This window comes from Tauraco erythrolophus, chromosome 6 (assembly GCF_009769465.1).
Source record: "Tauraco erythrolophus isolate bTauEry1 chromosome 6, bTauEry1.pri, whole genome shotgun sequence".
Lineage (NCBI taxonomy): Eukaryota > Metazoa > Chordata > Aves > Musophagiformes > Musophagidae > Tauraco > Tauraco erythrolophus.
Window position 1 is genome coordinate 59,867,120 of NC_141470.1, and position 25,318 is coordinate 59,892,437.

General features: G+C 42.6%; 1 protein-coding gene across 1 annotated transcript in view; it reads left to right on the forward strand.

The window, feature by feature from the left end:
* The first annotated feature begins 4,254 nt into the window (after positions 1-4,254).
* Positions 4,255-25,318, forward strand: part of EVL (Enah/Vasp-like) — a 90,389-nt gene continuing 69,325 nt past the window's right edge. Inside the window, exons 1-3 of the mRNA XM_086613495.1 lie at positions 4,255-4,394; positions 13,475-13,643; positions 20,796-20,973. Of these exons, the coding sequence (XP_086469621.1) occupies positions 4,384-4,394; positions 13,475-13,643; positions 20,796-20,973 (358 nt within the window). The 5' untranslated portion in view covers positions 4,255-4,383. The remainder of the gene's footprint in view (positions 4,395-13,474; positions 13,644-20,795; positions 20,974-25,318) is intronic.

Below are 25,318 nucleotides of genomic sequence, written 5' to 3' on the forward strand. Positions count from 1 at the left end.
ACAACACATTCTGCAAAGCATCGTTTAATTCTTAAAAATTAACTGGGTTTTGTATTTGAAGATGAGTCATTTTGAGGCTGAGATGCTCACCTTTCTGTGTTCAGGCTGTAGCTCTAAGAATTGAAAATATGTAACGAATCGTGTTTCCTCTGGTAATGAAACTCTCCAAAAGAAAACGAATAGAGTACTTGGAGGTCTTTGGAACATGAAAGCCTAGTACATGGCCTGCAGCCGTGCTGCCCGGAAACCTCTGGGAATATTCACATAATTGCAACTAAAGCCTTGCTTCTGTGTTCAGGAATCCTGATCTTCTCACACAGATCTCAACACATGACTGAAATAATCAGTTTATCCAGCATATGGTCCTTTGTGAGGACTGGATAGAAATCAGCTACTGGGTCTTATTTGTGATTTGTCCCAGAGTGCTGTTTCCTCCTGTGTCTTCCTTCCCTAGTCCAGGGCCACGGAGGCATTTTAGCAATGCAAAAGGGAGATTAGAGGCACTTCTACTGGAATGTATGCTGTAGTGCTTAATGAAATTAATTTGGCTTAATACGAGGCCACTGAGAGGCAGCGCTGGGCTTTGTCCCACTTGCTGTCACTGTTTCCCAGCATGACTCTGAACGTCTCAGTAGTGACCTGCTCTTTGCTGTGCTTATAGCAGGAGTTGGGGGGAGGCTGGGAATTTTCAGGTATGCACAAAGGTATTTGTGTCCAGAAGAACCAGATCTTTAACACTAGGTTATTTTAGCTAATATTATTGTAGCTGATATTTATGTGTAGGGAGAATCATATCTCCTTGGTTTAGCAGGAAAACTTCTGACAACTAAATGCTATCTCCTTCCCCCCAAAATCAGTGACTGTATCTATCTTAGACATATGAAACCAGAGAAATAAAAAGACTGCTCAGAGCTTTCCTTAGTCCATCTTCCTGCATCTCTCTGACTACAACAGTGGAGCCAGTGTGGCTGAGCTGGGCCATTAGCGATTTGAGTCCATAGTTATTTGGAGATGCATGTTTCAGGCTACATCATTCTTCTCTAACACTTGCAGTAAAGTGCTGTTTGCACAGACAAATGCTACAATAATAGTCTAAGCAATGTATGAGCTATACAGAGGAACTGCCACTTGACTCCGACTAAAGTCGTCATAAGTTCATGAAAAGCAGGATTTTTTTAATGAAACAAGGCAGTTCCCAAAATCCACCTAGATCTCAAAGGAGAAAGGTGAAATGTCAGGAAAATGCAGCCAAATTGAAATCCCAGAAAAGTGATAATAAAATGGTTCTTTAAACAGAAAAAAAGATATTAAAAAAAAAAAAAACCCACGCAAAAACAAAACCACAACAGAAAAACCCTTGCTTAAATGTCAATGAGAACTTCGTTTCTTGTTGAGTTTTAAACTTCCCCCATCAGTTGAAAACTGAAACCCTTCACTCATACAGAGATTTACTGCAGAGGAATTAGAAGCTGCAGCTGCACGGGCCATGCACTAGCAACTGTGAGATCGACCGGATTTTGACGCCCATATTTTTACGAGGTGCCATTTCAGTTGGACCATGAAAGCAATCTTTTATAACAGTGAACGTGAAAAGCACTCTGCTCCTCTGCTCAGGTAGAGCAGCGTTTGTAGCCCTTGGTCCCCAACAGAAGCTGCACTGAAGCGTTTGTCTAGCTGGTGTGCCGTGCCAAATTCAGCCTATTTCTTACACTCCTTCCTTCTTGCTATATTAAACGGAGATCTAAGGTTATTGACATGTATGTTGCACTCTGAAACCACTGCAAGGACGTGAGGGATTGTGTGGTCTCCTGAGGACTGGGCTCCTCAGGGCTCTGCAGGTTTTGCTCTTATTAGTGGAGACTTCAGAGCCTCCGGTGCTGACTCCCAGAGAAAACCAGTGTGCATGGGGTGCCCCATGCTGCCTCCATGGTAAAATCACAGGTCCTTGCTGTGTTTCCAGCAAGTCTTCAAGAGCTGAGCTACTCTGCAGTTTGTGGGGTGCTTTGGGAGGTTGCGTGGTGTCTGCCCCTTGTGTGCCCCTGCTCCACTGCTCCAGGTGGAGTTCAGACAGGTGAGCAAAAGGGGTCAAAGTAGGTGAGAAAGATAAGATTTTTTGAAATGGTTGAGAGGAGGGAGGTAGTTCATTTGAATTGACCTTTTGGGAACTGGTTCAGGTTAGGTAACACATCTGTTCCTAGTTTGTGCAATGCCCAGATGGGCACGACGTGGCTCAGCAAAAAGCTGCAGTGACACACACGTGGGTGCGAACCTTCCTATCCTCTTCCACATGCTGATCCTGCACAACCTTCCTGGGATCGCATCGTGGGGTGGCTCAAGTAATGCCATGGGAGGAGTATTTTCTTAAGCAACATGTGTTAAAAAGGGCTATTAAGGTAACAGATGTAAAGTTGTCAGGCAGGGACAGCTTGTGATGGCCAGAGGCAGGGAGAGGCAGTGGGATCTCTGAACAACCAGTGGGTTTATTCTGCAGTTGTTTGCATTTGGTATTTGCACTGTCCATGTTTGTGTAATCACAGATAACAGGTGACGTATTTAGACACGAGAACTTGTGAGCATGCTGACAAAAAAAACCCCTGAAGATCATTTCCTGTGAAAACAGGAGGAAAACCCCAGCTTTCTCTACTTCCAACCACACCACGGCAGGGTCCATCCAGTTCTCTCTGTTGTGTTTTCCTGGCGTTAGTTCACCCTCTGCTGTTGATCTCCTTATGCCATAATGCACCCATACCCTGAGACAAAGCTGGGAAGACTAGACAGCGTTTGCAGGGTGCTTACATCCATGCGTACCAGTTTGCCAGACAAGGAGACAGGGAGAAAAGGACGATCTGTCCCAAGGGCCCGTCGACTCTGAGAGGGAGCCCATCAAAACAGCTGCAGTTTTACCCCAGGTGAGGTGGCACTAGAGTATTAATTTGCTGTTCTGCTCTCCAAGACCTCCACTCTTTTTGCTGCAATATTTGCAATTCTTATTCCTAAATATGCAGAGTTTCAATTTGTGTTAATAGGCTATCTTGCTGCCATAGCCAAACGGCAGTGCCCAGTTAAGGGAGCAGTGGAGCAGGCGAATGAGAGTCTGCAGAGGTAGCAGGGGAAGTGGAAGTGTTACTGCAGGGAAAACCCATCCTCCCTGTTAACGGGAACGTGTTTGCATGCAAACACGTATGTAGGCAGCCCACGGCAGGATGGAAAATGAAGGCTTGTAGTCTTTCAGGGGTCTCCTGCAGGCACAGCACAGTCAAGGAGGCTTCGTTTTGCAAGGCACGCTAATTAAGAAATGGAGCTAACTATCTGAAAGGCAGTAGCGGATGGCATGTTTTCTACAGCAGAAGCTGTGAGATGAGGTGTCCTCCAGCTTACGGCTGTGACCTCCGCAGTGGCTGCACCAAGCCAAAGCCTGCGTGGCGGAGAGGTGATGAAGTCTCGACTTTGCTGTCTCCGGGTACCAGCTGGCCGAGGGCCAGACCGCTGCTGAGCTGAACGGGGGAAGTCCCAGCTGTGGGTGATGGAGGGAGGGCACGCACTGCTTACATACCCCTTGGAGCAAATTTTGTCTTGTTCTTTAAATGTTGCAGATTTCTCCCATGTCCTTCTATGAACTACTTGATAGATCACCTCTTCCGTGAGGACGTTTCTTAGTTTATGTAGACGGTGATGGAGAGCAACTAAAAAAAAAAAGCTTTTGCTCTGGCTGGACCCTGAGTTAGCCAGGTGTAAAGCAACTCCCATCCAAAAACTGTAATGCCATGGTAGCTGAGAGTCAGCGTGCAGTAGTCTGAGCACTGTGCTGTGCCCGTTCAAGTTTTGGGCTGGAGCTGGCCCCAGCCAGGCCACAGGCAATGCCAGGCTGGTGGCAAGGCAGGGCAGAGGCCCTCAGTACTTATGGGGCCCCTGGATTTGGTTCTGTACTGTGCAAATGCCCGTGCCATAAATCAGAGCAATTTTTTCTGAGTCTGAGTTTCGTTTGCTTTTACTTCTGCTTTTTCTTGGACAGCGAACCCGTACCTTGAGAAAATAAGCAAAATGTTTTTAATATCCATGCCACCAATGAGGCAAAGGCAACTCATCTAATCTTAATCTATATTGTTTGGACTTTCGTTCGGTAAATCAGCTGAAGGAAAGAATACATTTCTTCTTTAAAGTCCCTTCCCCACCCTTGCGTACAAGTGTTACTTCCTGCCCTTCTCTCTCAACAGCGCTTCCCTTTCCTGTTTAGTTACAAGCCTTCATAGAGACTCCTGTCTTGTCTCCCTGAAAAATTTGTCTTCTGCTCAGCAAGCAGGTGAAATAGCCTGTTTGAGTTTAAGCACACGTGCCGGACTTGAGCGTACGCTCCTGCGGGAGTACCTGGGCGGGTCTTCCTCAATGGCAGGCACGTAAGTATCTGCGGACTGTGCAGGACGGCAGGGAATTTGTCGACGAGGGTGGGAAGGAGAGTGTGTATTGTCATAAACACAGAAAGTCTGCGTTTTGGTTATAGCCTCATAGAATAATTTATAATTGTATAAAATGGTAATTAAGCTTTTATGGCAATGCTACATGAATATGCATCCCCTGGCAGCGAGGGAGAGGCTGACCTGATGGAGCGAACCTCCTTCATTCCTGGTCTGCCTCCATCAGCTCCACGGGACTTGTCACAGGTTTATTTGCGTTTCTTCTGGGACTGAAGGGAAACCAAGGCAAAGCAACACCAGCTTTAATGAAAGACCTAAGACCTTTATGTTGATTTCCTGTATTCACTTAAGAGTCTGCCTCTCCTGATTATTAGTTATGACTACGATCTTTCAAAGCCTTTGTTTAAAGCATGGTTCTCCTGAAAGATGGATATGGCTGGCCCATGAGTAAGAGCCCTCGGTCATATATTTTCAGTTGACAGTTCAGTTTTGGTTTTTTGCATAATGCGTATTTACGAGATGAGTTACTTCTTGTTTTTATTTCTGCAATTTAAGGGTGAAGGGAAATAGTTTATATTAATAGCAACCTGATCTAGTCAAGTTGCTTTTTTACTGTTTTTGACTAATTGAGTTAATAGTATTTCCCCAGGCCATTTACCTGATATAGTTTTAGGAACTTCCAAACATTTACTCGACATTTATTTTTAAGAACTCCCAAAGTATACCTTCAGAGTGGTATGCAAAATCTGAAAGTGAACCACACTTCACTGCGGAAAGAAATGTTGCGTGAATTAAAGTATTAACAGAGCAATGGAGTTTCTCCATTAGGAGACAGCAGTGACCCAGCCTTGTTGGAGCAGGTGGACGCTGAAGGGAAAGTTTCCTGGAGTGCAGCATAGCTCTGGGAGTCTGACAGTGATGGCACTTCTCTGAATCACTACACTTCCGCTAGAAGTGCCTTTTGCAAAGCAGTTCTCTTAAAGCATTTTTTTAAGATGAGATACTGATGACTGGAGTTCCCCTTAGAATCAGTTAGATTCTTATGCTTCACTTTGCAAAACCTACCAGAAAAGCAAAGGGTTAAAATTAACTCCACCCCGTAGTTTCAAAATCTCAGCAACACAAACTAAGCAGATGTGCCGGCTTACAAGGGGGCCACTCTGCTGGCCCGAAATCTCCACTGATTAGCAGATGTGCTATTTAAGTGCCGCAGCGGACACCGGGAGGTCAGGGCTTTCCGTGGACTTTCGCTGGCAGTGCTGAGGACTGAGCTGCTCTGGACTGACAGTCAGGCCCAGGTGGAACATCTCTTCCGCTGCATTATCGTTTTGCATACTTTATTCATTTTTTGCATTTCTACTCACTTCTCCCATGCTCAAGAGCACTGAGGGTTTATGCAACTTTCACTGGTCGTGCCAGGATTGCATGCGTTTTCCTGAATTTAGCAACTCATCTCCTGAAGTCCTGACTCAGTGTGAGATCTGGGTGCCTCACAAGCTGTCTCTTTTTTGGTTGCCAGCTGAAGTATCTGCAAGGGATGTCTGCAACAGGTACTGGATGGGGCAATTTCCGCTGGGTATGCCAATGTAGTATGAGAGAATTCAAAATGAATGTTTCATTGGTAGCAGAAAGAAGAGTAGCTCTTAAATACTGTTCATTGTGCAGGGTACTGGTGTTCACCTCACTCTTGTTAATGCTGTAGGTACCAGTCTTTCCATTTCCAGCTCCATATAATATCTATTTATCTTGCAGGTGTGTCATGACTTTATTTAACAGCATCAGCCTTTTTGAGAGCTGCTTATGAAGGAGGCTTTGTATTTCTACTATTTTCTTGTAATTATTTAATATTATACTGTTTAGGTGCTGGAGTTTAACAGTGGAGAAAGATGATGGCCAGGCACCTGCAGCAAATGCTCAGTGCAAAATGCTCATCTCCTGCTGGCGATGCAGCCAAAGCTCTGCACCAAAGGCAGATCTTCCATGTGTACATGCAAGCTGAGCAGGAGACCAAAAAATAGCAGTTCCCCTGGGAACTGGGTTTCACTTCACGCTGGCTGGAGCAAGGGCAGCACTGTCATGGAGGTCTCTCTGCACAGACAGGCAACCAGGAGTGAGTGCAAATTGAGGACTTCTGACCACTGGGTCCGTGGGTTGTTTTTTCAAGGAGTCCAAGGAAATGAGACTCAGAAAAGCAAATGCAGGTAGTCATTGGGGCACCTCCGTGTTATATACGGAACTGTGTCTGCTGTTTTCCTAAATGTTTGCTAGAAAACATTCAGGCATGTGCATGTCACTGAGGATTAAAAAAGCTCCTGTCTGGATGTGAAATCCCTGTGAGTTTCCATTGTCCTTTAGTATGATTGAGTGGCTGAAAGCTGTTCTTTCACTATGAGGTTTTCCTGCATTGCTGAGGAAATAAGTTCTTCAATTCTTCAGGACAGAGGTAAGCTGAACGATGGTGACACTGACTGTCCTGGGAGTTTGGTTGCAGAGGGAAGCAGATTTTGAAAAAGGAGGTTCCAGAAAGAGTCACAAGCATGGCTGACGTAGTGTTGGAGAAATGGGGCTCCCAACAAGAAATGGGGTCATGAGCAAAGCTGGTGGTGAATCTCTGCTGGGAAGGCTGGAGAGCCACTGCACTACCACAAGTTTTATCTACAATGAGCTCAGATCTCAGATATGATCTATAGGAGTCCAGATGACCTGACTGACTTGTGTTCAGGTTTTCTGTTCTGTAAATCCAGTTGTCTGAGACAAATGTCCACCAGTTTATGTAAAGATTACTATTGAAACACTTTCCCTGCATCCCAGTCATTGTTGTATTGGTTGTAGTGAAAACAATTAAAATGTTTAGCAAGTTAGTCCATTAGAGTTTGCAGAACGCTTTAAACGCTGCAAGAACATGACTTGCAGCTTACTAATTTTGAGGTTAACACAGATACGTACCACACAGACCACATGTCTCCGTATACAGCATTTTGTATATATGTTAGCTGTTTAAGCTGACACTGAGAGAATTCCGTCGGCTTCGTAAATCAGCATCAGCATCTATTTCTTACATGTTAGGTTTAACCACACAACTGTGACTTTCTGTAGGCAGACTCAGTGGCAAGATGTGTTAAATGACTTGTGAATTACCTTGCACATTCTGTGTGCTGAGGGTTTGTTTCCAGGTAGAACAAGCCTTGGGCAAAGTAGTATTAAGAGTTTCTGACACCAATAAGGATGGTTAGGTCAGTCCAAAATAGTTTTTAATTATTAATCATTTGTAGTGTGTGAGGGGGAACTGGATGGGAAGCAGAAATTAAGAATAAGGTGAATTTTTGTGAAAGTAGCCGTTTGCATTTCCTAAGAATACCAGAAGACAACTCATTTGAAGGTGAGAGAATCATGAGCAGCTTGAATCAAGGTAGATCTGTAATAGATTCAAAGCATGATAGCTTGATTTCGGTCAGGGAACTTTCACGGTTTATGCTAAGTGAATTTCTGCCCCAAGGAAGCAGTTGTGTCTGTAAATATGAAGGATAGTGGAAGTCTCCTGATCCAGCCGGCATGCTGGAGGAGAGGCCACAGAATTGAGTCTTTAAACCTGAAATTGGTTACTTGTCTTTTATTACATCTTTTGTGATCATGATTCAATGACCCTTCCAGAGCCGTGTTACATTGCACTGGCTCTTCGAAGAGGTATTTTAATCCTCTCCTGTTGCCCCTGGAGGGGTGACCTCTGGGTGGGCTGGTGCTGGATGGGGAGATCCGGGGTAAGGGTGCGATAACCTTGTGCCATGTCAGGCCGTGTCCGGGGCTGCTGGTCAGAGGTGGGCTCAGTGACTCAAAACCACATGCTGCAAAAGTTTTACTCATAAGAAAATACCTTCTAAAAGTAGAGAAAACAGGTCAATGAAGGCACAGTGCAACTTGACCTCTCATCTTTTTCTCAGTCTGGGACAGGAGAGAAAAGCCTTGGAGACCCTTCAGAGCCTCTCTACCAAAGACTTGCCTCCAAACATTATAGTTTACTCCCTTTTTCTTGTTTATTCTCTGTTCCAGGTCTTTTGTGGTTCCATCCTAAGCTTTTTGCTGGATTATTTGGATAACCCACTGGGTTAGGCAGAGTGAAGCGGGAGGACTTTTCCCCAGTCCATGGTTCTCCCTCTCCCAACCTCCACAGTAATTTCTGTCATTTCATTTCCCCCTATGTTTCCTCCTCCTGTTTAATTACTTGCAGTCAGCCAGGTAGTGTCAAGCAGCCATTAAGTCTCATGTAGTAATTCACAAAAAAATACAGATATTTTCCGTAAGACTCCCTGTGTTATCTTTTCCATACTATTTTGAGACTCTTTTTTGGCTATGAGACCTTGGTAATCATAAATTTACTAAAAACCAGGAAGAAAGGTTGGCATTTTTCAAGTTCTGCAGAGATGGAAGAGGAGAGACTTTTCTGGACAAAGCTGCCTTCACTGCAGCACTGTCTCGAAGTCCAGCCTCATTGCTACACCTATCTGCCTTCCCCAAATTCAATAGTCTCCGTACCTTAAATGGTACCTTTAAGCTTGACATGCCTCATTTGGGGCTGGAAGTGCTGCTGACACCGTAGCTAGCAAAGCAAGGAGGATACAGCAAATCTGTTTGGCCAGCCCCAGCATGCCAGGTAGCCCAGGCACTGGGCTTGGCTGCCTGCTTCCTGGGGCTGGGCAAGAACGGTCAAAGTTGACCCTTTCAAGAAAGGTTAACTCCAAATTAGCCAATGTGCTAATTTGTGAAGATGAATCCTGAACAGAAGAGATGGAAGACAGTGGCTCAAAATGGCTTACTCAAAATAAACAGTATCATCTGCAAAATACATATTTTTTAGTTTATAATTTTTTAATATTGAAACTATTTTATAAATCTCAACAATGAATGCTGGATTTTAAGTACCAACTTAAAATTGGATTTTAAGTACCAACTTAAAATTACTTGGTGATTTTAAGTACCAACTTAAGTACCACCTCAGAGAGGTGGTGGATGCTCCATCCCTGGAGACGTTCAAGGCCAGGTTGGATGAGGCCCTGAGCAACCTGATCTAGTTGGAGATGTCCCTGTTCCTTGCAGGGGGGTTGGACTAGATGACCTTTGAGGGTCCCTTCCAGCCCTAACCATTCTATGATTCTATGAACTGTGAACGAAGATCTCCCAGTGCAGTCTGCTTCTATCAGTTATGAAGTTAAGCAGATTTGCTTTAACTTCAGCCAAAGAAGTGGTCCTTGTGTAGTAGTTTGCCATCCCACAGATGTAAAGCACTGAGGAGAAAATGTTTTTGGGATAGGTAGGTATGGATATTAGGATTTGGATGTAAAGAGGTCCCTAGGAAGAACACATTCTCCTCCACATACAAATAAGATGTCTTAAATCTGTCCTAGAGGAAAGTGTAAGGCATGGGAGTAGATGTTGTGCACAAATCTGAACAATGTTGTAATTAAGACCCCTTCGTGATGCCGCTTTTGTCTTTTTCACACATAATCGCTTGTGGTGGAAACCTAGGTGGATGAGTCTGACTGCTTGCATGTTAAGATAACATAAAAAAGTAATTGGGAGGATTAGTGATGTTTGGCATGATATGTGAAACTGGGCGAATCTTCTCCAACACGTAACCATTTTTCAGTAACTTTTGTGTATTCTTGGGAAAATAAGGCAAGTCCTAGAAGCTACAGTCATGATTTTGTGTATCAATGCTGCTATGTGCCAGACTGTTCTTATGGAGAAGGAACGTGGCTATGCACAATAGTGTGGCTAATCCCCATATTTATTACCTGTTACGTATAGTTGACATAAGTATCAATGGTGCATGGTCCCTAAAACAACGGAAGATTCTGCTAGAGCTTCGTGAAGCCAATGTTTCTTGATTTATGTTTGAAATAGTGGACTTCACAGAGGGTAATAGAGAGGGTCTCACTGACCTTTGTAAGAGGAACGTTTTCTGGGCTGTTTTCAGGGAAGCCACTTAAGTGGCAGTGGGAGAGTTGTGCTTTTTGTGGGTAGGACAAGCGGAGAGTCTTCAGGCATAAAGAGTTACACCTCCATTTAGGGTGAGACAGCAAGCTAGCAATGGGTCCCTGGGGGCATTTTAGGTTTTGAAAGATTGATGAAGCGCTTTGTAGGAAAGGATTCCCCTCGCGCTGTACTTGTTTTATGTTCCTTTCTGTTATTTCACTGGAGGCCAGATAACAGGCTTAATCCTGTTTCCATTTAAATGGATGATGAAAAACTTCCATTGACTGCAGGGAGGGCAGGGATTGAGCTTGATGTGTTGCTTTACGTTACAGTAACAATTGGTTGTCATGCATCAAATATTGCTCCTGGGGTCTGTATCTGTATTTCAATCACAAGGTTGTAGAGGTTCTTTGCTGCAGTTTTCAATAGCAGCAAAGTCTGAAGGCAAAGTTGCTGTATCCACTGGAATCTGGATACGACATTACGAATAACGCCGCGGTAAGGCCCTCATGTCTGTATGGTTAGCTGCGTTCTCTTTGTTGTAAGTAAGGACAATTTAATTAATTTTGGCTAATTAAGGAGCCCATGGCAATTATGAGTTCCAAAATTCATCTGAAATGAAGACAACATTGGGTCCCAGGCTTGCTCTGATGAAACCAGTGACATGCTCTTGCTTATGTTAGTACAGCAAGGCTTGTAGCGACCAGCAAGGCCTGAGGAGAAGGACCAGGTGTCACTCTGGCTGAGTGTGACTCTCCCAGGGAACATGTTTTCTGGGAGCCCGCTGGCTCTCTGGGCCGGGGGTGGCTGTGACACTGGGCACCTGATGCTCTGCCCACCTCCGGACCTGGAGGTCGCACAAGATGCCTGGTAGCACAGGCAGATGTGTACCATCCAGCCACAGGACTGCACCAGAGATTATCTTTAGTCATGCCACTTCCACATGGCAAAGCTAATCCAGTGTACTTGCCTTTTTTCCAGTGCATTTCTCTCCCATCCTCCCCACCTGTGAACCTGAGGTGGAGTGAGTGTCCCCAGGCAGGGCTGGAGGACACTCTGAACTCTGCCGCTGCTGCCAGCCTGCGGCTCTTCCACCAGTTGGAGGATTAGGCAGACTGGAGCGAGCTCAAATCCCTCAGCTGCTAATGTCAGATATGGAGAAGCTGCCACGAGACATTAGCTTACCTTAAAAAAAGGGATGGAGAGGTATTTGCTGGATAAGTACATCAGCGAAGGCGCAGCTGTTCTCCAGGTATCTCGCATAACAAAGCAACAGCAACTGGTGGATGAGCTTGATTTTATAAATTCTGAAGCATATGAGTAAAATAATGTTTAGTCTTTCTGATCTGAATAGATTGCTCCAGTAACAGAATCTAGCTGTTTCCATGCTATGTAATAAAAATACAATTTCTTCTGAATTTTCTTACCTTGTTGTTTATGGAGATGTCTGCCAGTGTTGTTGCTCCCCCTGTAAATGCTGTGAAGAGTTTTCAGGCTCTTACCCACAGCCTGGAGGAGGTCTGTGGGCTACCTGGAGGCCATGCAAAGTGCCTGCTTAAACAAACCAGTGTCAGTAGGCTTTAGCGTACAATGAGGGATGCATCTGCCTTGGAAATCTTTTTGAGACCCACAAATCAGAAAAGATTGAAAATTGCTGCTGTAATCTACCCATATCCTCTTAATACTTACAGTAATGTGCTCCCTTTCATTAAAACGATGACAGTGATGGGGTCAGGTGTGTTTGGGTTTGCCGCAGCTGGTATAATTTACAAGTGGTGTCACTGGGCATGGTGGCAGTGCAGCGATATGGTTTAGCAGCACCCAGGAGCTTCTCCTTTATTTATTTGTGTGTAAGTGAGGCATCACTGAGGCAAAACCAAAACAAAGTAGATGCAAGAGGAGGGAAAAAAAGGATTTGTGTGCAAAGCGGATTACCACTTGATATTGCATTGCTGAAAATTGTTTAATACGGCTTGGGCTAAGGATGGAGATATATATAAATATATATTGGTCTAAAGTTAATAGGACAGTCGTGAACTTAAGATTTTTGCAGGACATAAATCTGAACAGTTTTATTTAGGCCTAAGATGCACTATTTGCATGTTGAAAATCTCTGTTTCATTTGAAGATCTCGAATCCTACAAAATTTGGAGGATTCATTTTTTTCGTCATATCAGGAACTCTTTTTTCCTCTGGTATAGGAAAAGTGGCTGGGAAGTCAGGAGAGTGGGAACTGAAATCCTGATCCATATTGACATGTACCCACAACAGTATTTGCCAGTGGCGTTTCTTACACATGAAGGATGTGCTTTAGCACGAAATCTAGTGTGTGTGGATTAGTCACGCATGCACAAGCAAGAAGTAAAGAACTGATGAATTTCTGTGAATCTGCAGAAGAAAAATAGTTATTAATGATATACAAAATAATGTCTATGTACTTAACACTGGAATGCCGACATTCGTGGGTTCCCATTTCCCACTTCTTTGCTACTGGGATGAAGGCAAACAGAGTTCCTCTGTGTGTTGCACCCTGTATTCTAGCACTTGTAAGTGCGTCAGCGGGTCTGGGTATTAGGCGTCAGCTGGATTAATGTAATTGATTTCTTCAGTTTACCTAACGTGGCTTTTGGTTCAAGGTCTGCTTGCTTGCAGTTTTAAATGTGTAGCTCAGCTGTGGATGTCACGTTTCTTTTGTCAGTAAGCTGTAAAATATTGGTAAGTTTTCATGCAAATGTGAAAGGCTTCACTTGCCAATAAGTACATAAAATAAATGGAGCATTCATACCGTTGGACAGTTTTCCTAACATTTGTGTGATACAAGTTATTCCTCAGAGCCTAATATTTTTATATGAAATAGATTATCAGTTCAAAACAGCAGCATACTGGAGTTTTTTTAAGTCTATGAACACGTACATGCCAGCTTTAATTTAACAGGCAGGTTGCATTCAAAGGATTAGCAGATCTCTTATAAAACGTATGTTGTAAGTAGTTCTGATAATTTGTTCGTTTCTTTTCCTTTAGGTGTTTTCACTAGTATGCAGCAACTTCACTGTTGGTTTTTTTTTCCTGATTTTGTTCTTTTTGCTCTCCAGTGAACAGAGTATTTGCCAAGCCCGGGCTTCAGTTATGGTCTATGACGATACCAGTAAGAAATGGGTGCCAATCAAACCTGGACAGCAGGGATTCAGCAGAATCAACATATACCACAACACGGCCACGAACACCTTCAGGGTAGTTGGAGTTAAACTGCAAGATCAACAAGTGAGTAACTGTATCGAGTTTCCTGCAAATTAACCTTTGATCTTGTTTGATTGCTTAGTGTGGTCTAGCAACATTTCCTGCTCCCTGCAAGGTGCCTACAAGTCTGTTTACTCCAGTCATTCAGATTTTGTATAACTTTTCGTGCACAGAATATGTCGTAATTTATTCCTGCTTATTTGGAAGCAGAGCTTTTGGTAAATTCCAGAGTGATTTTAATGTTTTTCCCCTCCCCTCCATTTTTGCTTGTGAAATGAATCTTATTTCTTTCTGCAGGTATTGCTCTCAACTCCCTCTAACTTCCTGTTTGCTCGTTTTTAATACTATATATAAAAAAGAAAAAGAAATCAATAATTCTGCACTGCCTTCTCAAAGCGTGATTGTTACATTGCTGTGACAAGTAATTAGTTCCTCATAAGGCGTTTTAAATTCCTAGGGGCACACTGTGATCTGATTTACGGCAGCCTAAGTCCACAGGACCTCCTTGGGTATTAAAGGAGTTACATGAGATTTAGATAATCAGAACTGGGATCAGACCCTCCTCGGCCACTGTCTCCCAGCAGCCTGGCTCACGGATGTGCTGGGCAGTGTGCTCCATCCGTAACCAAATGTCACGTTCAGAGCCTAAATTACAAAAACACACTTGGGAGGGAGTAGTGGTGCTATATTGTCATGCCATGTGCATTCTGGTGCAGACGTTTCAGCGTCGGGGACTCCCTCTGTGTGTCGGTGTGAGGCCGGTGCATTGGTGGCAGCCCAGCCTGGCCAGGCTGCCCGCCTGCCTCCCTCACCTCCAGCCCTCAACCTGGCAAAAAAATCAGAAGAAAGTGGGTGATTGATTGATTGATTTTCTGTTGGTTCAGAGAGTGGTGTTGCCTCCTGGGAAGGTGTGATGAGCACTGCTGCCAGCATGAGGTGGGCAGGGGCAGGGGCAGGACAAGCCAAGCAGGAGAGCGAGAGCTGGGGCACCACCACCACCTCTCAGCTGCCACAAGTGTTAAATTGATGGATCTGCTTATGGAAACACAGATGATGTCCTTCAGCTGCCAGCTGTAATGCTGCTTGGGCCAACTGGAAGAGCTAACCAGGTCGCTCACAGGAAGTGTTAATGACGTTGCTGCACTGTCCGTGTACGTGGTCATCATTTTGCAAAAGGAAAAGCACAATAGAAATAGGTGGGGACTTCAGCACAGCGGTTCTCAGCTCCTTGCAGTGCACTTTTGAAACATCTGCCGTAACTTTTGCCACTGCTTTTAGCCTTCTCAGTAGAGCAAAGGCAATATATTAATGTAGTTCCATTTCAAAAATAGAAAATATTTTCTGAAATAAATGAAATACAGTGGCTTCTCAGTCAGTTGTTGAAAGCCGGTACTGCTTTGTAATAGGCCATGCTAGCTGTTTGTTTTACAAAGCCAGCAGGTGAATGTAAATGATTTTCATGTGACTGCAATCTAAGATGCCTCTGAACAGCTGGTGTAAAACAAGCAAAAGTCATAAAGTCTACATGTATATGTAAGGGGGGCCACATACCAGAGGTCTGTCTTAGTCGGAGTATACCATTTAAAGAGTAGGATATATTAAAAAGTCAAATCTTGATTTGTACTTTAAGCATGTTTTTCATTAACTGTAACATTCTGATTGCCTGCAAATGTTCCTATTTATGAAGAGGCTGCATGCCATCTAAAAATCATCTCAATTCAGAAGGAAACAGATGATAGAAGAATATATTTTTCTAAAGTTTAAAGGCTAAAAATCCTCCCTCAAACAAATAAAAAAGTACAGGTTACCTTAGTCACTTAAAGCTGTCTAAAAGAAAGTTTTCACCTTAAATATGATTACAAAAATCCAGTGTTATGAATAGAGTAAATTCAAGACAGTGTAGCGTACTAGTATTAAAAGGAATGTTCTGAAAATCTGAAGATTCAGAATTTAATATATTTTATATGAGTCTCACACGGAGTCATAAGCTTGCTAGGTTCGCTAAGTATTTGCATTTAACGAGAACAAAAATGGATTTCAGTTAAAATCATTTTCTGTACAAGCCATTTCATGCTTGCTCTCAGGTTGCGCTAAATCACACTGAAAGTGTTGCTTTGCCAGGAAAGCCATGTTTTTCAGAAAGGACCAATCTTCAGCTAATATGTGATCTGGCATAGCTACTGAAGCTGCACAGATTTCCAAGAGCCGAGGAAATAGTTTAAAATACATAACACAACAATACCATGGAGGAACAATTTTAAGTTTGATTACATACTGTTTGGCAAGGCGCAGACTAGAATAATCTTCATCACTTCACCCTTGCCTGCCTTTAATGTTTCCCTTTTAATTTTTGTTGTCTTATATTACACCTCCAATAATCTCTCTATTTAATTTTCATCCTTTTTGTGTTTTTAACATATCTTCTTGTGTAGGCTCCTTTGGTTGTTTTTGTCTAGCTGCCTTTCTGTTTTCCGGCCCTTTTTTTTGTGCACGCATTACAGTCTGCGATACTGTCTTCTCATTCTGCTTACCTTATCTGTGTTTCTCTTCTTCTCTAGCTGGCGGTGTCTAAAAAGTTCACCGCAAAGACATACAGTTTTTAGAGTGACAGAGCTTGAGCATCATTCTCACCACCGGGAAGTGGTCACCCGACCTCTTGCTCTCCTTATGCGTCCGGGTGACGCGCTCATCGCATGCCTGCGTGCAGCAAGCATGCAGCAGACCAGCAGTGCATGAATTCCCCTCTCTGCTCTGCACGGACATGCACATTTGCATAGACTCGTGCTGGCACGAGCAGTAATCTTCAGAAAACCAGAAGCAGACTTTTGAAGCTTTGAAGTAGCCACAGAGGCCAGAACTGGTTTGAAGCTAAGGCCAGATGAGCGTTATAATTGCTTGATGTCATGAGCTTTGATGTCTCCTTGTAACCTTTATCTTCTCGTAGCCCAGCAGTTGCAAGCAAAGGGTTTACCCCCGTGTTGCGACTTGCTGGCTGTCGTCTTAACCTAGCCTGGCGTAAAGGTGACGTGTGTTGGCTTTAGTCACCATGCAAGAAGCTCACAGAGCTAAAAACATACAAGTGGTCCATCTTTATGGCTTAGCTGACAAGCAGGAGCTCCCCAGTTCAGAGTCCTCATCAAGTGAGGGTTTAAAATGATGATTTTGCATCAAGTGATTTGAGCTCAGCATGATCTCATCACCGAAAGGCATGTGCTGAACAAAAAGGTGGGGAGGAGGGTGCAAGTCAAAAGTGAATCATATCTCCTGAGGGTTCGGTGTATTGATGTGGCTAAGAAGCAAATGTAAAAACAGGGCCTTAGGGAGGGTGGGACATTTCACATTTGAGCCTAAGCCAAAACTGAAACAGGGACTATGCGATATAAACTAAAACACATTTTTTGAAAAATAAAGAACCAATTAATCACCACTGTATCTTATTAGAAGTTGGTCAGGTTCGGGCCTGCTTACAGAAATGAAGAATCCGGACTCAACTGCAGCAGTTTTTAGCTGCTATGCCGTATCATCCCTGTTTCAGCATTCGTACGACTGCTCCCCATGAGAGGAGTCTGAGTGCTGGCAGCGCAGCAGACCCCAAGCTGATAACAAATTTCTGACCCGTTTCGTACTATGGAGGAACAAGCAAATGGTTTGATAAGCAAGAGTATGGGCGATAAGACTTGTGTGGGAGCTCTTCCCATGATCTTGGTTGTGGCTGCACCTGAGATGTGGTCCTGAGGCCCTCTCGATCCCTTCTAGCCCCATTCCTGTGAGTCCTATCAAACTCCTTGCCATAGGACATCATTGAAATCCAGAATTTAACAGTATTCAAAGCAACACAGACGTTTATATCAGTGACAAGACTACTTTGTTTCAGGATAGAAAATGTTAAATGGGATTGGAAAGAAAAAAATAGGCACGTAAAATGTCCTGTTTCAGCTTTTAAGACAAACTCTAGGTAAAGTGTTACAGGGAGAATTGTTCATTGTGGACAAATCCGTTACTTCCTTCTGCAAGATTTCCAGTAAGTTTCTCCAATTCCCCTGTTACAGGCTACATCTGAAGATGCAAAGATGAACCGTTGGTCTTCTCAGCATGGCAGATACTAGCTTAATGACATACGAAGCTTCAGGGTAAAGATCCCTCAGAAACACCTGTAAAAAAGCCCCTATGCTCTAAACAGGAGGCCATTCTTTATTTTAATTACTGCTCTGAAGCACTTACTTGTCATCATGTGCCTTGTAGAGTCTCAGCACCATCTGTACAGGACACCTTTGTGCATTCCTTCTTAACAACAGCAGGAGAACCCCTTCTCTTTTTTCTGTTTTCTAGAAACATTAGCCAAAGGAGAGAAAATGAAACTCAAGACTATTTTATCTTTTATTTCCCAGTTTTGAACTCTCTGAGTTTGAAGACAAGGTACTACATTTATCCTAGTGGTTAATAAAGGTCAACATTCAAATTCTGTCTTTATTTGACTGAAGGGGTCAAACCCTCAGAATAAAGCAGATTCTGTGAGTTCCTTGAATTGATGTTCTGGGAAAGCAAATTTTGAACTTCTGTTAAATGACTTTTAGCATAGTTTTTTACAATTTCTCACTTTCATTATGCAACCTCATATATAACACCCTCTGGTGCTCTTTGGACTTCTACTTGGTGAGAAATACTGACTTTACAAAGCCTGGAAGAAACTGCAGTCTTTCTAAACATTTCCTTGAAGATGCTGGCTGTACCTTCCTTCGGTTAAGGTACTCAGAAGTGATTGGAAGATTTAGAAATTAGTACATGCTAGAACTATTGGGTTAGTAATCCAGAGTCTACTTTGATGCTCCAGAGACCCCCTGACTGCGAGCAACATCGATACAGGCTCTCCCAATGCTCAGTGGTAGAATGGGGATGGTGTTACTATTTTTTAAGAGAAAAGGGCTATCTAAACTGTCAGTTACAGGAGTGAGTTCATGGCTTTGCTGTGACTAGACCAACATGGTCTCCACATGGTGTGGGTGACTTCCCATGCAGCATGCTGGTGATGCAGTTCCCATTTTCAGGGGACCAACTCTTGGGAGCCTGTGTACCAAATGTAGATTGCACTGTGTCTCCCTTTCGAACACAGGTCAGGAACCTCTCTATGAAATGTGGCAAAAAACGCAGTGTAGGTCTGATTGCTGCCCACTGCATCTACATGGAAACTTAATAATGATATTGGTTTGAGAGCAACACTTGGATCAGATACCTGATGTACAATAACCATCAGGATAATTTATGCCTAAAGCTAGACCAAGTATTCAAAGACTATTTGCTATGTCACTGCTTACTGCTGGCTCAGGTAAGTAATATGCATTATAGATAAAGTCTATCTGTAATTATCTACTGGTGTAGTGGCTTCTTTGCTGGTTTCTGTAATTTTTAATGTATTGATATAGTATTGTTAGCCGACATCTGTTAGCTAGCTATATCAATGAGACAATGTCATCCTTCAAAACTAGGAATGTGTGAAAAACAATTTGTTCCTAATGTATTAGGTGGTCATCTAATGTTTTTCTGCTAGTTTAAATTGGCAATCCACTGAAAAGTCAAAACTCAGTTGGAAGTCATTCATCTTTGAAATTAGTTTTAAAACTCTTGGTTTTATAACGGAGAAGAATTGTCAATCATTTAGCAAAAATTTTGTCAATGTAATTAAATATGTTGGAATTTTTTAGATGCAATAGTAGTACTAACAGAAAATGTTCCAAAGTACTGGTCAATTAGACTGCAAAAAAGATATATTGGTAGGTTTTCTGGTGTGGAGGATCCACCTGTAACAATAAATACTGTGTACAGCATTTATTACTTACTGGCTCTCTGTTCCCTCATCTTCTGTTGTTATTCCCGTCTTACTAAGTCCAGAATGCTGCACTCATCCTAGGAGTGAGCTCCAGGGCAGCATGCATCAAGGACCCTTATCCTTCTCCTGCATACCAGTGTTCAGTCCACCTAATTTACAGATGAGCCATGAGATTTCCATTGATCGACTTTCAAGGAGGACTAGAAATTGTCAGATTGTTCAATCTCTTGATAAAACACCATCCAAAATAACTCAATTTGTAGGGAGAATCTCGAATATTCAAAACCAGATTTGCTATATTTGAATAATGAACTTCAGTTTATGTGCTTTTAAGTTTCTCTGTCCCTGGTTCCCTTCTGCCTCCAGCTTCTGTGGGCTGACGAAGAGGGAGCCTCCATTTCCTACTCCTTCTCTGGGTTCAGCTGCACTGTACCTGTTTATAAGAATAATTATGATCCTTTCTGTTGGCATTTTGTTTCTTAAATTTGCATCACAACAGAGTGCCATTGCCAGGCCACAAATGGGTATCTTGGGGTGCTGCCTCTGCCATGGGTCCTTGTGACTTACTAGTGGTGCAGTGAACACTCCTGCCTCTCCACCTTCAGCTACTGCACCTTATGCTTTTAGCATCGGAGGTTTCAGGTCGGATCCCAGGTGTACCTTGTAGCTGCTGTCCCGTGTGCCCTGCCCAAGAATAAACAGGGCACTGTATTTAGCAGATTAAATAAAAACATACAGAAAGACGGTTCTGCTGCAGTCACCCTTTACCTGGAAACTGTAGCACGTACAGCAAGGGAGGAAGTGGGAGATGAAATATTTAGTTGTCTGGTTTTGTCATTCCCTATCTGATTCTAGAGAAAAACTCTCTCAACATATGAAGCTGGTGGTGATCAGGCACATGGGAGGAGAAAAGCAAAGCTGGTGCAAGGAGTCAAACATTTATCTGCTGTCGGGCACGGTTAGCACCAAGAGCTCTGTCTGGCTCTTTTTCTGACAATTGTGCATGATCATCCCCCAAAAGATGGCAACGGCTGCTGGCCCTGACTCCTGACATCTGTCTGCAGTATCTGCACAGCTGTCTCCTGCGGAGGTGCAGTAGAAAGCACGAGCAAGTAATAGATTTTGCAAAACTAGCTTGCAAGTCCCCTAGGCTGAACTGAACTGTTGTAAATCTCACCCTGAGATATGGGTCTTCTGTCATCAAAACACACACTGCCTTACCGTACAGCAATGTAGGAGCTGCTGCATGAATCACCTTTACCAATCTAATTAACCTTTACTGAAGGGTTGAGTTTCTTTCCCCTTGAAAATAGAACTATTTTTAATCTTCATCCCTCTCTTTCAAATCACAGGTAGTGATTAATTACTCAATTGTGAAAGGACTGAAGTACAATCAAGCAACACCTACCTTTCATCAATGGCGTGATGCACGGCAGGTCTATGGCTTGAATTTTGCAAGCAAAGAAGAGGCTACCACGTTCTCCAACGCCATGCTGTTTGCTCTGAATATCATGAACTCACAAGATGGAGGTAAATTATCAGCCACTACGCTCTTTATTAATCTGTGACATTTTACTGTGCTTGTTATCAATCACCCAGTGCAGTTGTATTGAGTAGCATGCCATTATAAAACATATAAAACATATAAAACATTAAAGGCCAGGTTGGATGAGGCTTTGGGCAACCTGGTATAGTGGAGGGGTTCCCTGCCCATGGCAGGGGGATTGGAACTAGATGATCTTTAAGGTCCCTTCCAACCCTAACGATTCTATGATTCTATATTATAATAAAAATGTTGGTCTCTGGTAGACAGCCTTTAGATCAGCATTTGCTATGATATGACGTGTACATGTTTTCAGGTTTTATTCACCTTCCTTCTAATTTTTCCTGATAGGAAATCAATGGTTATTTGGGAGTACCTCAGCAGACAGGTAGCCCCACTGATTTAAGTGGATCTGTGTATTCATTGTGTTACATGTAAGATGGCAGAATATAACTTAAATAAACAGAAGCTGGAGTAGAATTAGCAACATTTTGTAAGAACTTTTGAGGTAGAGCTCAGAGCTTGCATATCTGTGTGTTGAGTGTCAGCTACAGCCGTTGGGTCTCGTGGGCTGGCTTTCAAAGAGAGGTGTGTGTGGCGACTCAGTTATTTGATAAAGTAAAATGCAAAGGCTTATACGTGACGTTGACTGATGTACCATGTTGACTGCAGTTAAAGTTTGTGATGAAGTTTATTGTTCTGTGAAATTGTCATTGCACTACCTTGAGGAGGGCCTAAAATAGTCCTGGTTTCTCAAGGGAAACCAGTTTGTGGTCTGCAGTACCTAGATGAAATACTGCCCTCAGTTACACGCCTATGACGTCTCTGCAGTTCATGGGCTGGGAACAGAAAACAATCCTTGTGCATGTCTTTTTTCCTGCAAAATACACACCACAGCCCTATTTTCCTTTTGAAAACACAATGATTCAAGGTTCTCATCACTTGCTTTCGTCCAGGTTTCACTACAGCGTTCACTGATGGTGGACAGCAGCGCTCTAGAGAAAGTGCAGCTATAACCGTCCACATTGTATCAGTTTCTGAGTACACAAATATCTTTAAAATGTTAATTGTTCTTGTCTCCTGACAACATTTGATATACAAATATATCTTACTAAAAGGTATATTTGTGATATAAAATGTCATCTCTTTTATTTTGCTATTTCCGTTCCTCCTATTAAGTTGACAAATGCAAAAGTCATCAAATCATAGAATCATAGAATGGTTTGGGTTGGAAAGGACTTCAAAGATCATCTAGTTCCAACCCCCCTGCCATGGGCAGGGACACCTTCCACTAGATCAGGTTGCTCAAAGTCTCATCCAACCTGGCCTTGAACACCTTCAGAAATGGGGCAACCACAGCTTCTCTGGGCACCTGTTTCAGTTCTTCACCCCCCTCAGAGGGAAGAATTTCTTCCTTAGATCTGATAAAAATCTCTCCTCTTTCAGTTTAAAGCATTACCCCTTGTCCTATCACTACACACCTTGTAAAAAGTCCCTCTCCAGCTTTCAGGTCAAGAAACGTCTCAAATTCTGTGCTATATTCAGAATTACTGAGGACTGAACTCTGCCTTCTCCAGCTTTAACTTTTTCAGCTGTAGTTGTGTCACAGCAGGAGACTTCAGGAGGAAATCTGGCCAACACTTACCACTCCTAAACTCATGCAAGTCTGAAGAGTGCAAAGGTGTTTGGCTGCTCATATGTGGTTAACCCTTTTAGACCACCAGATGAGACTCCAAAATTTGGATACTTTGACTATGGTCTTAATGCAGCGATTGGTTTAATGTCTGTGATGTGTCTGCCTTTCTTCCAAAAGCCCTTAAGCTTGGGGTGTTTTTTTCCATCTATCTCTTCCTGTCAAAGGGAGTGGAGTTTTTGCAGGATTTTGAGGTTGTTCCAGGGAGGTAGCTTGTGGGCACACAAGTCTCAAGATGAGAATTTATTGCTCTTAGACTAAAATGAAAGAAACCATCTTAAAGTGGATACTTTAATTGTGTTAGCTACTCCTAGCAATGAAAAACAGGTATTTTTAAGAAAGCATTTTTGAGTACTTGGAAAGCATATTAGATTTCAGAGAAGTGTATGAATATAAAGCAAATAATTATTTGCATTTTAAAATATTTTTATATTCATTTACTTAGAATACCGAAATGTGTTAGATGGTTACAGACTTAAGATCGAACCGATGCTGAAAAGCTTGCAATTAAAGTTTGTAGTTGTCATAGACAGACGTGAATTGGGTCGCAGATGAAAAATTTCCTACTTTCTTTTCTGGAAAAAAAAAGGTCTGGTAAGCATTCAGTCTTTAACAACCCCTTTTCTCTCATATGTAAAGTGTTAAAAGTTTCAAAGATTGACAGTTGTCCCATTCTTTACAGTTGAGCTTGTCAAAAACTGAAATTTGGTTTAAAGGGAATTTCCGCATTTGTGTTTTTTTTAAAAAAACTCTGATTCTAGGAAATTAATTCCTAAAATATTAATTTTTATCAAAATCATTTAATTACAAAATTTGTTTTTATAAATATTTATCTTTAAAATTATATTAGCTATAAATTGATAATAGATTATGTTGAGGACTTTTATACCATCATAGGTTTCCCAGTTATTGCTATGATCTCAGCGTGCAAGTTGACAGCTAAAGTACACAATGGATATAAGGTATAATATGTTTTTTCAGCTCGACTCTCTAGGCTCATATAGCACATAAGCTTTTGTGGGCATGAATTAATGCAAATAAGAATTCACACAAACACACGTATCCGTATATCGTTTCAGGCACAGACGCTGCCTGCATGCTCCATCCATTCTGCTGCCCGTGTGCTGTGTTAGAGTTTGATTTTTCATATGGAAAAATCATTAAGAAAAAAATATATTTATTATATCTACACATCCATGTATTAAAGTTGCTCTTGTGCTTATGCAGATGGATGACAACTTTAAGGAGTGCATTTGTATGCGCAGAACTGCTCACACACTAATAAAATCCTCAACTAAAACCAAAGAGTTCAACAGAGGTTCCCTCTGGCACATTCCTCCTTAGTACAGAATACTCCAGCTATCTGCTAGCTCCACAGTTTGAGATATGCTATGTGCACTACTTGGGATGTGCTGTTTCTAATGTTTGCTTGTTTGGTATGCTCCTGCTGAGATATTATTGTGTTAGTTACTGCTAATCTTCCCATAGTTGGATACAGATTCTGGCTTCCATGACTTCTACCGCCCACTTGCATAGACTAAAATTAATCATGGTAAACGATAGCAGAAAATCTGAGATTGCATCGTATCTTCAGCAGACGCAGAGTCAGGGTACTATAACATTTAGAGAATAACTAGTCTTGTTCGCAAAGCAATGGTGTGGGTTTTTTGAATGGCGTGTTAAGCTGAATTAGTTTTAAAAAAAAATGATAGCAGTCTGTGTTTTGGGGAGTTGAAAGTAATTTTTAGGCAGTGCTGACTTGCAAATGAGTGAGTCACTTCAAATGAATATATGGTTATGAACCAGCATTGAGAATTACTGTACTGTCCCACTTCTTCACGAGAGAGACTATGAGACCTGAGATCATTCACCGCAAGCGCTGGTGTCTCTGTACTGATTACATGGGACACTAGTAAAAACTAAACCGAGTGCTTTTTAAATGCTTATGATTAAATGGGCTGAATCAGGTCCTAAATCCAGCTGCTGACTCACAACCTGATGTTGACCTGGGTTGCGTGTCGAGATCATCCCTGAGGAGGCATTCATCCCAGGAGCCTGGTGTCTGAAAGTTTGGGAAAGTTGGGAGAAAAGCCATAGTCTAAATTTGCTGTCTAGTCATATTTCTGCAGTGGATGAACTCATACTGTTACCGGTGGAGAGGACTGGCCACCTTCCATGTGGCCAAATCCTCAGTGCTGCGATGGGAGCTGTGCACAGCTGTCCTCGGAGCCTCCTCCGACGCGCGTCCGCAGGACAGGGTAAAGCAAGCCCTGAGGTGCAGGAGCTGAACATGTGCTCAGCTCAGTCTTGTGCTTTGTAAGGATGCTAATGATCATGTTGGGAGTAATCTGAAATGAGATAAAATAAGACTGAAAAGAAAATAATACAAATGTGTACCATCTTTCCTTTAGAGGTTGACAGTTGCCTCACTGAATCATGATTGTTTACCTGCCAGCTTGTTTATATGCCTAATTACTTTGATTCCCTTATATGTCTCTTTAATCTGTTCTCCTTTACAATAAAAAATGAGGAGTTGGTCCTGAGCCAGCCTGCAAAATGAGAGCGTATGATAACATTGACTTGCTTATTACCCATCTCTTGCTTACAGTTCTTTAATGGTGTCATTTAGTAAGACCATT